Raw genomic sequence first — 12158 nt, 5'->3', positions numbered from 1 at the left:
TACCCAATTAACCTTAGCCAGTTCTCCCCTCATTGGCTTTGTTTAAGTTTAAGATTCTTGTTTGTGATTGAAATGTGTCACTTTCAAACTTAACATGAAATTCAATGGTATTATGATCACTATTTCCCAGTGGATCTTTTACAATGACATTGCTTATTAACCCTGCTTCATTACACAATATGAGATCTAAGATAGCTTTATCCCTAGTCAGTTCTACAACATAATGCTCCAAGAATTTGTCACGAAAGCATTCTACAAATTCATCTTCTAGACCACTGTTGCCAATTTGATTGTCCCAGTCTATATGCAGATTAGAGTCCCCCACAATTAGTACATTACCTTTTTTACAGCAGTGGATGAAGCACCGCTGATGGCATCTGAACCACATATCAGTGCAGCGCACCATCCGCGAGCGCAGATACTCTCACGTCAGTGGGCATTATGCGCTTTTAAAGTGGGTGCCACTAGCTGATGAGCATGGCTCACATGGGCAGGAGCAGGAATCAGCCAGCTCTCGCCAGTCCACATTGGAGGTTTGAGGGCAGGTCCAGCACTGCTCAGGTTCTCACAGCACAGAGCAGCAGCATGAAATGTATGGACATCTTCAGAGCTCCCAGAGGCTGTTCGCTCCCAGGTGTGTATGATGGAGGAGTCCATCCATGCCATGAGTGGCGCCATGTTTCTAATGTATGAGCACATGGCCTCCTCCAGAGAGAGTGGTGACCATCATGGAAAGCTTCATGTGGCAGACCATCGAGTGGATGCAGGCGTGAGCAACGGCCTCCACAGTATGGCCTCATCCTTGAGCAGTGTTGAGCGCCAGATACTCGAGATGGTCCAGAGACACATGAACATGTTGCCAGGTGTTGTCACACTCCAGGTAAGCAGGGGAGTGCAGGTGGGCCTTGAAAGGGTCGAGCAGCATATGTCTAAAGGCTATGGGAGCTGTTCTCCTTGCATTGATAGTGGAGCCTCAGCCACTTTGACGGTGACAGGAACGCTGCATGCAACCCAGAGAACAGAAGCTGCCCCTGCACAGATGCAGGGGGCTTACCCTGTGCCAGGCCCCTCTAGAACTCAGCCACCCAGAGGCCACGTCATGGGCATCTCATGCTCTGAAGCAGCAAGGGCAATGGCCTGCCTCCACATTAGCTACTGTCGCTGAGAGGGCAGAATGTAGGACCACCCGGAAGCTTTTGCATAAAGGCACCTAGTAGCACTTGGGGTGTCACTGTGTAATATGTAGTTGCTGAATGCCACCGTGCTATTGCTCTGTGAACCTGAAAATTTGGTGAAATGCATACTTAGACAGCAGGTTTGTTTCTTTCTACCCCAGTAGACGGTGACCACATGTTGAGGCATTAAGATGGAATGCTGGGCACTGAATGTAGACTGATGATATGTGTAGGAATTGGAATGGTCTCATGATGAGGGCAGTGACATGCTTAGGCTGTTCCATGACAGGCCAGCATGGCTAGCACAAGGAGACGTCTGTCTCGTGTTCACTGGCATTACAGGGAATCTGAGGAAAATTGTGCGCAGATGAGGGAGTCGCGTGCCTCCCTTACATGCATGTCAGTAGCCATGGCCATTGGCCCCGCAGATGCCTAGCCACTGCCTGCTAGGTCTCGACATGCATCCCCCTCATCCTCAGGGGAGGTGATGCGCTCAATGTGGTCATCCTTAAATGAAACACCTCCCAGGAGCACCAGGTGGTGCAGAGCACAGACCATCACGATTTGAGAGATCCTTGGTAGGGCATATTGCAGGGCTCCCCCAGATATGTCTAAGCATCGGAAACCCAATTGCCTGTTTGATGGTTGTTCTTGTCACATGACAGTGGTTGCAGGTTTCCGCTGCCCGTGTTGGGGTTCCGCACAGGTATAAGCAGCCATGACTTTAGTTGATAACCCTCATCATCCAGGATCCATCCACGGGTGGAGTGAGGAACATAAGAACATAAGAAATAGGAGCAGGAGTAGACCACAGTGCCCCTCGAGCCTGCTCCGCCATTCAATATGATCATGGCTGATCTTCTGCCTCAGCTCCACTTTCTTGCCCACTCCTTGTATGGCTGTCGTCAGGAAGACACCATGGATTTGTTCAGACATGTTTCCCCACCATTTCTTCTTCACCATCTCCAACCCCATCATCATGGGGGCCAGTTAAATTCTGCCCAAAGTGTAATCCTCTGTTTGGGAGTTAACTACTCAACCGTATCAACTACCACAATGCCTACAGTTCTCACTTTTCAATTTAGAAATGAAAGACAACAATGCAACTATTGAACAGATATATTCAATAGTGTTGAAACAACTAAATGCTGTAACAAAAAAATGATGGGACTGACACTCTGGGAGGATGAGATCAAACAGGCCAAAAGGTCTTCTTCTCTGAATCTAACCTGCACTCTTCTGACAAAAAATGGCTGCTTGTGGGAAGGGTGGCCAGCACCATACAACTATGCATCAGAAGCTAAAGGCCATCAATCTCAGGGTTTAGAAGATATTCCCAAGCTACCTGAGCTTCAAATCAGTCTATGATGATCCCTGAACCCACTTCACAGGCCTGCAATTTTTCTAATCTTTCTAAATATATGTTCAGACAGAAGAATGACTAAAAGACCATTTTCACAGGCATTCCCTGATAGAAAAAGAAATGGAATGCATCTCTTTTGAAAGTTATTGCTGAGATCCAGCACTGAAAGAGTTAAAGTAATGACTGTTTATCTGAGGGGACTTGCCTATAAGCACTCGAACCAGCACTTCAGCTCTTTGACTCTCCGCAGCATAGTAAGTGCACAGCTGCTGCGTGCTTCAATACAGATCCACCACATCAGATTACAGAACGCTGGGAGGCACGTGCCACTGATGGCACGGTCTTGACAGATGGAGCCGTGTGCTGTGATCAGATGCTTCTTGTAATCCACGTTAATTCCTCATTTCCCCCCAATGCCTGTGAGAGTTCTGAAATAAATTTTCTGTGTTCAGCCATGGTTAGCATTCCGAGTACAATTCATGCTGGCAGAACATTAAGCAGTTTGAGGAGCTGTGCTGCTTTAATATCATTTCGGGTCAGTAGCCATTCTCAAACTCTATACAATTCTCTGCCTAGCCCAAGGACACTGAGACCAAGTATAGTGTCTTCATTGCCAGCTGGCTAAGATCAGTTAATTCAACACTGACTATGAATCAAATCTAGGAACTTCCTGGTCTGAATGGTTCCATTTCACGCTAGGTAGTACTTTTAAAACTGAGCCATGAATAAATTGAAGGTCACCTATAAGCTTAGCTTCCTCAATAGCTTAGTTGATAAATACACTGTTGGTGTCGTACTGAACTATACAGACCAAAAGGTTTCAGTTTCAATTCTTGATCTGTGTTAAGTTAACCCATCTTAATTGTGGCTGTGGTGGGGATGTTTGATGGGTCTCAATATCCCTGGTCTAAAAAGGGGGAAAAATAAAAATCAACCAGGATTCTTTATCATGATTGCTATCCAGTAACTCCTAAAGTGCACATAATGTTAAGGATCAGTTCTTACGTCCCTTATAGTGAATAGCCTTTCTTGGGTCACATCAAATATGGCTGCTTGAAAGACGAGTGGCCCAGACCATAGAACCAAGCTCCAGAAGGAGAGAAGTAAAGTACTAAACTATGGGGATGTAAAAGATTTGCAACAAAAATAAATGATGCATCTACAATTAAATGCATGAAGTGGTGCTATAGTGGTTTGATCCAGTGTTCTGCTTACTCCCAATCTAAGATACATGACCATTCAGAGGTGCAAACAAGAGGCTATATCAAAATGGGATTGTAAAACTTCCCTGGAATGCCTTGGATGACTCTTGGCAGTGCTATTGGAAGCATGGAAGGGAGCCACTGAACCGCTCTGCCATGGTTGGCATGGAGCCCAAGGAGATCAAGGGGCTCTAGATGTAACATATGACACCTTCACGTGAAAAAAATAACAGGACCCTTTGAGTTATCTCCAACACTGTGAGCAGAGATTGACCATAGGTTCACCCACAAACTCGATGAAATGGCTGGCCTGGCTGCACAAATCAAATTTGAAAGCAAAATTTCAATGCTTTTGCCAACCATCCCTTCTGCTCCCACACTGTGCCAGCTCAATTGTTGCACCAATGAAAATTCAATTCACCACATACCTAGTGTCAACCCATCATTAAGTGTCAACCAATAGAAAATAGAACAGCTCGGAGCTTTCTGAATGCCCTGAAGCCGAATAAAAGATCTCAGCTGTCCTCTTTTGAAGTTTCAAAGAGAAATTTATAATTGCTAGCAATGCTTGCAATACCCAACAGATTTCCCACAGGATTTGGTAGAAGTTTTCATAAGTTTTATCGGGTCTTACAGCAAAATGACTTTTCTATCTGCTAAAATGGAATGCCAAATATATGCCCATAAATAGATCGTTTTACTTTGGTGGAAAAACGAGGAGGTTAAATGGGCACCATCTACACATAAAAGAATTCATTTTAAATTGCGAAACCTAGGTGGACGGTCATGGCCCATGGTGCAGGTCACAACTGAAAGTGAAAAGATTAAGATAGAGGAGAAGATTGCATCTGGTTGCTCTGCATCAATGACATCTGTTGTATGATTGCCTTTAAGAGTGATGTCCCTTTAAGATCATAGTATGCTAATGAGCTAAGTACCAGGACGCAGTCATGTAACTCAGAGCCAGAGTCATTTTGCTACTGTAACACCCAGAGTAAGGTTCTGTAAATAGTTGGCTCTGTACTGTATAATAGTTTAGCTGTAATAAACCTTTTTGAGATCTTCAACAAAACTGGACTCCACATATCTCATTTATGTTGCATCAGACAACAAAAAATAACTCATTGTATGGTGGCAGCTGTGGTGAGAAAACAAAGTCTTGGATTAAAGACCACAGGTAAAACAAGTGTGAAAACGACCTCCGATAGCCACTGGAGAAAATCTTTTTTAAAAATGCTGCCTCAAACAAAAAAAAACTTACCTCAAGTTGTAGAAGACAGGGCTCATGACGACAGGCTGCAGGTAAATCGGGTGAGTCATTGTTCTGACGGTTGAGGGATACTGCTTTAAAAAAAAAGCTCTGCAGTGCTTAAAAACTGATCTTTTTCAAAGTCCCTGTTTAAAAAAAAAAGGGGAAGATTCTACTCCTTTCCCAGGCTGATTGAGGTACGTGCCATTGTAGGAAGCGTCCATTAGAAAAAACGAAGGAAAACCCTGATTACTGCAGAGCCCTCATCCACGCGGCCAAAGTTTTAAAATACCCATTAAACCACTCGAGTGTGAAGAAGAACTTTCATTCACGCGACCAGAGCTATAAAAATACCATTAAACCACTAGAGCGTGAAGAGCATAAACAAACTCTTAAAAAAAACCTATTGAACAGCTGTGTAAACAGAACAGGTTTAAGTGCTGGAAGCAAGATAAATACACAGCACTAGCAAACACCTGCTCCTGGTCAATCAAAGCAGTTAGTCTAAATAACAGAGAGTTTCTTAAGGGGGAAACACCGCAGAGTCATAAGACAAGTCTTAAAGCAAGTTTCAAGCAAAGGAAGATGGATACCAAATTTCCCAGCATGAACTGGGAAGGCCTTGGATATTCTATCCAAGTTCCAACTTTTCTAACATAGAATACAGTTATGCTTTACAGACCAAGTAATTGCAGAACCAGAAAAGCAGGCTGTAAAAATACTAACAGCGGTTGGAAATGAGGGATCAACATCTCTGGATTATCGGAAGAGGACCAGAAAGATCCCGCAAAGTTATGGAAAGTGCTGGAAGATCAATTCCAATTAAGGTGAGTTTTGACACTCCCTGGGCAGACCATGAATGAAACTGGTGTTAACTGCATGCTTTAGCCTTTTAAAGAGGAACTATATCCTCCATATCCAGCCCTTCGTTGTGCAAGCTGGAAAGTCAGAACTATGTGTCCTGGCCTGTCGGAAGACCTTACAAACTCAACAACTCTCGGAAGACCGCCATCATTAAGAACGAGCTCAGTAGACTCAATGTGGACATTGCAGCACTTCAGGAGCCTCCCTGCGAGCGGATCTGTAAGAGAGCAAGACTACACCTTCTACTGGCCGGGTAGGGATCCTGAAGAACCAAGACAGCATGGAGTGGGCTTTGCCATCAGAAACTCTTTGCTCAGCATGATAGAGCCACCTTCAAATGGCTCATACGCATGACCGCATACTGTCCATCCAACTGCTCACGGCCTCTGGCCCGGTACACCTACTCAGCATCTATGCTTCAACACTCTGCTCCCCACCTGAAGTTAAAGACCAGTTCTACAAGGAACTCCATAATATCATTAGTAGCATTCCTAATTTTGAATATTTGTTCCTGCTGGGGGACTTTAACGCCAGGGTTGGGGCCGACCATGACTCATGGCCCTCCTGCCTTGGGCGCTATGGCATTGGAAGGATGAATGAGAATTGACAGAGACTGCTGGAGTTGCGTACCTGTCACAACCTCTGCATCACCAACTCGTTCTTTCATACTAAACCCTGTCACCAGGTTTCATGGAGACACCCAAGATCACATTGTTGGCACCAGCTGGACCTCATCATCACAAGGCGAGCCTCTATAAACAGTGTCCAAATAACATGTAGCTTCCACAGTGCGGACTGCAACACCGTCCACTCCCTGGTGTGCAGCAAAGTTAGACTCAAACCAAAGAAGCTACATCACTTCAAGCAGAAGGACCGCCCGCGCATCAACCCTAACAGAATTTCTTACCCACAGCTGTTACATAAGTTTCTAAATTTGCTTAAAAAAGTCCTTCAAAACACTGCTGCAGGGATGCAGAGATGAAATGGGCCCCCATCAGAGACGCCATCTATGACTCAGCAATGACCACCTTTGGCAAACATGAGAAGCAGAATGCAGACTGGTTTCAATCTCACTTTGAAGAGCTGGAACCTGTCATAGCCACTAAGTGCACTGCACTGTTGAACTACAAGAAAGTCCCCAGCGAGTTAACATCCGTAGCACCAAACATCAAGAAGATCGCCCCCCCCACCTCAAGTCTAAATCAGGGGAAACTATCATTGACCAATGCAAGCAAGGGTGGAGCACTACCTAGAACTGTACTCCAGGGAAAATGTCACTGATACCACCCTCAATGCAGCCCAGTCTCTGCCAGTCATGGATGAGCTGGACAAACAGCCAACAAAATCGGAACTTGGTGATGCCATTGATTCTCTAGCCAGTGGAAAAGCCGCTGGAAAGGATGGCATTACCCCTGAAATAATCAAGAGTGCCAAACCTGCTATACTTTCAGCACTCCATGAACTGCTTTGCCTGTGCTGGGTTGAGGGAGCAGTACCACAGGACATGCGCGATGGCAATATCATCACGCTCAATAAGAACAAAGGTGACCACAGTGACTGCAACAACTACCGTGGAATCTCCCTGCTCAGCATAGTGGGGAAAGTCTTCGCTTGAGTCGTTTTAAACAGACTCCAGAAGCTGGCTCAGCATGTCTACCCTGAGGCACAGTGCGACTTTCAAGCAGAGAGATCCACCATTGACATGCTGTTCTCCCTTCGCCAGCTACAGGAGAAATGCCGCGAACAACAGATGCCCCTGTACTTTGCTTTCATAGATCTCACCAAAGCCTTTGACCTCGTCAGCAGATGTGGTCTCTTCAGACGACTAGCAAAGATCGTATGTCCACCAAAGCTACTAAGTATCATCACCTCATTCCATGACCATATGAAAGGCACAATTCAGCATAGCAGTGCCTTATCAGACCCCTTTCCTATCCTGAGTGGCGTGAAACAGGGCTGTGTTCTTGCACCTACACTGTTTGGGATCTTCTTCTCACTGCTGCTCTCACATGCGTTCAAGATTTCAGAAGAAGGAATTTTCCTCCACACAAGATCAGATGGCAGGTTGTTCAACCTTGCCATCTTAGAGCGAAGACCAAAGTGCGGAAGGTCCTCATCAGGGAACTCCTCTTTGCTGACAATGCTGCATTAACATCCCGCACAGAAGAGTGTCTGCAGAGACTCATCGACAGAATTGCGGCTGCCTGCAACAAATTTGGCCTAACTCTCAGCCTCAAGAAAATGAACGTCATGGGACAGGGCATCAGAAATGCTCCATCCATCAATATCGGTGACCACGCTCTGGAAGTGGTTCAGGAGTTCACCCACCTAGGCTCAACTATCACCAGTAACCTGTCGCTCGATGCAGAAATCAACAAGCGCACGGGAAAGGGGTCCGATGCGTTATCCAGACTGGCCAAGAGGGTGTGGGAAAATGGCGTACTGACACGGAACACAAAAGTCTGAGTGTTTCAAGCCTGTGTCCTCAGTACCTTGCTCTACGGCAGCGAGGCCTGTACAACGTATGTTAGCCAAGAGCGATGTCTCGAGTCATTCCATCTTTGCTGCCTCTGGAGAATCCTTGGCATCAGGTGGCAGGACCGTATCGCCAACGCAGAAGTCCTCAAAGCGGCCAACACCCCAGCATATAGACCCTACTGAGCCAGCAGTGCTTGAGATGGTTTGGCCATGTGAACTGCATGGAAGGTGGCAGGATCCCCAAAGACGCATTGTACAGCGAGCTCGTCACTGGTATCAGACCCAACGGCCATCCGTGTCTCCGCTTTAAAGACGTCTGCCAACGCGACATGAAGTCCTGTGACATTGACCACAAGTCGTGGGTGTCAGTTGCCAGCGATCGCCAGAGCTGACGGACAGCCATAAAGGCGGGGCTAAAGAGTGGCGGATCGAAGAGACTTAGCAGTTGGCAGGAAAAAAGACAGAAGTGCAAGGAGAGAGCCAACTGTGTAACAGCCCCAACAACCAATTTTATCTGCAGCACCTGTGGAAGAGTCTGTCACTCTGGAATTGGCCTTTATAGCCACTCCAGGCGCTGCTCCACAAACCACTGACCACCTCTCGGCGCTTACCCATTGTCTCTCGAGACAAGGAGGCCAAAGAAGAAAGAAAATATCCTCCAGCAGGAATATCCAACATTTTGGAGATAAGGCTAGATAGACATGTCACAATGAGTAATTGAACCACATATGATTATGCAGAAATCTGTTCAATAAAAATTCAAATACCTGTACACAACACAAGCAGCTTTTAAAGCCTGCTGAATAAGGTTTGTTGATCAAATTAAGGCATGTTAGTAAAGGAAATGTGACAGAAAGGAACTTGGCCAAAGGACAGAAAACTCAGGAGATTTTCAGACTTGTTGGGAATAAACAGCAGTTTTTCCCAGTGGTGATTTTCGGGTCATTGCTTTTCTCTATTTCACAGATTCACAGAATTGTTACAGCACAGAAGGAAGCTATTCGGCGGTCGTGTCAGCGCTGGCTCTCCGCAGGAGCGATTTACCTAGTGCCACTGCCCCGCCTTCTCCCCGTAGCCCTGCATATTCTTCCTTTTCAGATAACAATCCAATTCCCTCTTGAATGCCTCGATTGAACCTGTCTCCACCACACCCTCAGGCATAACCACTCACTGCATGAAAAATATTTTCCTCATGTCCCCATTGCTTCTTTTGCCAATTACCTTAAATCTCTGCCTTCTTGTTCTCAATCCTTCCACCAATGGGAACAGTTTTTCCCTATCTACTCTATCCAGGTGATTTTGAACACCTTTTATCAAATCTCCTTCTCTTCTCCAAAGAAAACAGACACAACTTCTCCAGTCTATTTACTTAACTGAACCTCCTCATCCCAGGAACCATTTTTGTGAATCTTTTCTGCACTCTCTCGAATGCCTTCACAACCTTCCTAAAGTGTGGCACCCAGAACTGGACACAATACTCCTGTTGAGGCCAAATCAGTGTTTTATATACTCTATATAGTGGCACAGTAGTTAGCACCGCAGCCTCACAGCTCCAGTGACCCAGGTTCGGTTCTAGGTACTGCCTGTGCGGAGTTTCCAAGTTCTCCCTGTGACCGCGTCGGTTTTCTCCGGGTCCTCCGGTTTCCTCCCACATGCCAAAGACTTGTGGGTTGATAAGAGAATTGGCCATTGTAAAAAAAAATTGCCCCTAGTGTAGGTAGGTGGTAGGAGAATTGAGGGAAGATGGGGCTGTGAGAGGGAAAAATGGGATTAATGTAGGATTAGTATAAATGGGTGGTTGATGGTGGGCACGGACTCGGTGGGCTGAAGGGCCTGTTTCGGTGCTGTATTTCTCTATGACTCTATATGCCCCTATTAATAAAGCCCAGAATGCTGTAAACATTATTAACCACTCTCAATCTGTCTTTCCACCTTCAATGATTTATGCAGATATACACACAGGTCCCTCTGATCCTGCACCCCCTTTAGAATTGTACCCTTTATTTTATTTTGTTTCTCTGCATTCTTCCTACCAAAATGAATCACTTCACACTTCTCTGAATTAAATTCCATCTGCCACTTGTCCACCCATTCCACTAACCTATCTATGTCTTTTTGAAGTTAAACATTAGCCTCCTCACAGTTCACAATGCTTCCAAGTTTTGTACCATCTGCACATTTTGAGATTGTGCCTTCTATACCAAGGTCTAGGTCATTTAATATATATTAGGAAGAGCAAAGGTCCTAACACCGATCCCTGGGGAACTCCACTACAAACCTTCCTCCAGTCTGAAAAACATCATTAATCACTACTCTGTTTCTTGTTCCTCAACCAATTCCGTATCCATGTTGCTTCTGTCCCTTTTATTCCATGAGCTATATCTTTGCTCACAGGTCTGTTGTGCGACACTTTATCAAATGGTATACAAAAGGCATATTAACAGCATTATCCTCATCAACCCTCTCTGTTACCTCATCAAATTAGTTAAACACTATTTATCCTTAACACATGCGTGCTGGCTTTCCTTTCTTTTGGGCCTCCTTATCTCGAGAGACAATGGATACGCGCCTGGAGGTGGTCAGTGGTTTGTGAAGCAGCGCCTGGAGTGGCTATAAAGGCCAATTCTGGAGTAACAGGCTCTTCCACAGGTGCTGCAGAGAAAATTGTTTGTCGGGGCTGTTGCACAGTTGGCTCTCCCCTTGCGCCTCTGTCTTTTTTCCTGCCAACTACTAAGTCTCTTCGACTCGTATTTGCCCAGGTGGCAATTAGTTTTGCCCCAAATTATCGCTTCTAGAAGCTTCCCCACCACCAAGGTTAACCTGACTGGCCTGTAGTTGCTGGACTTATCTTTACACCCTTTTTTGAACAAGGTGTAACATTTGCAATCCTCCAGTCCTCTGGCACCACCCTTGAGTCTAAGGAAGACTGGAAAATTATGGCCAGTGCCTCTGCAATTTCTACTCTTACTTCCCTCAGTATCCGTGGATGCATCTCATCTGGTTCTGGTGCCTTACCAACTTTAAGTGCACGGATAGCCTATCCAAAAATCACCACCTTATCAATTTAAACCTTTCAAGCATCTAAATTACCTCCTCTTTCACCATGACCTGCACAGCATTTTCTTCCTTGGTAAAGACAGATGCAAAGTGTTCATTTAATACCTCAACCATGCCCCTGGCCTCCATGCATAAATCCCCTTTTTGGTCCCTAATCAGCCCCACTCCTCCTTTTACCACCATTTTACTATTTATGTGCCTATAGAAGACTTTTGGATTCCCTTTTATGTTAGTTGGCAGTCTCTTCTCATACTCTCTTCTTGCTTCTCTTATTTGCTTTTTCAATTCCCTTCTTAACCTTCTATATTTGGCCTGGTTCTCAATTATATTATCTACCTGATACCTGTCATACACACTCGTTTTCTGCTTCGTCCTAATCTCTATCTCTTTCGTTATCCAGGGAGTTCTGGATTTGTTTGCCGTACCTTTCCCCTTCATGGGAATATACCATGACTGTGCCCAAACTATCCTTTCTTTAAAGGTAATCATTTCTGCCTGCCAACCTTTGATTCCAATTTTTCTGGGCCAGATCCATTCTTACCCCATTGGAATTGGCTCCTCCCCGCACCCCAGTTAATTATTTTTTACTCTGGATTGTTCCTTGTCCTTTTCCATAGCCAACCTAGACTTTATGATACAATGAACATTGTCCCCTTACTGACACTTGATCCACTTGGCCCACCTCATTCCCAAGAACCAGGTCTAGCAGTGCCTCCTTTCTTGTTGGACTAGAAACATACAGCTGTAGAAGATTTTCCTGAACACACTGT

The 12158-nt window shown here is 45.3% G+C and overlaps 1 protein-coding gene across 12 annotated transcripts in view; it reads left to right on the top strand.

Moving 5' to 3' along the window:
• The window catches only part of pde4dip (phosphodiesterase 4D interacting protein), a 536621-nt gene that overhangs the window by 443281 nt on the left and 81182 nt on the right, over positions 1-12158 (top strand). Inside the window, exon 26 of one of the 12 annotated variants that reach the window (XM_068037367.1) lies at positions 3766-3859. The exons of the other annotated variants lie outside the window; for them this stretch is intronic. Within the exon in view, the coding sequence (XP_067893468.1) occupies positions 3766-3844 (79 nt within the window). The 3' untranslated portion in view covers positions 3845-3859. Of the gene's footprint in view, positions 1-3765; positions 3860-12158 lie in introns of those variants that run through there. 12 annotated transcript variants of the gene reach the window in all.

This window comes from Heterodontus francisci, chromosome 8, assembly GCF_036365525.1.
Source record: "Heterodontus francisci isolate sHetFra1 chromosome 8, sHetFra1.hap1, whole genome shotgun sequence".
Lineage (NCBI taxonomy): Eukaryota > Metazoa > Chordata > Chondrichthyes > Heterodontiformes > Heterodontidae > Heterodontus > Heterodontus francisci.
The sequence above is the reverse complement of the archived record's forward strand: the minus strand, read 5'-3'. Positions and strand labels throughout refer to the sequence as shown.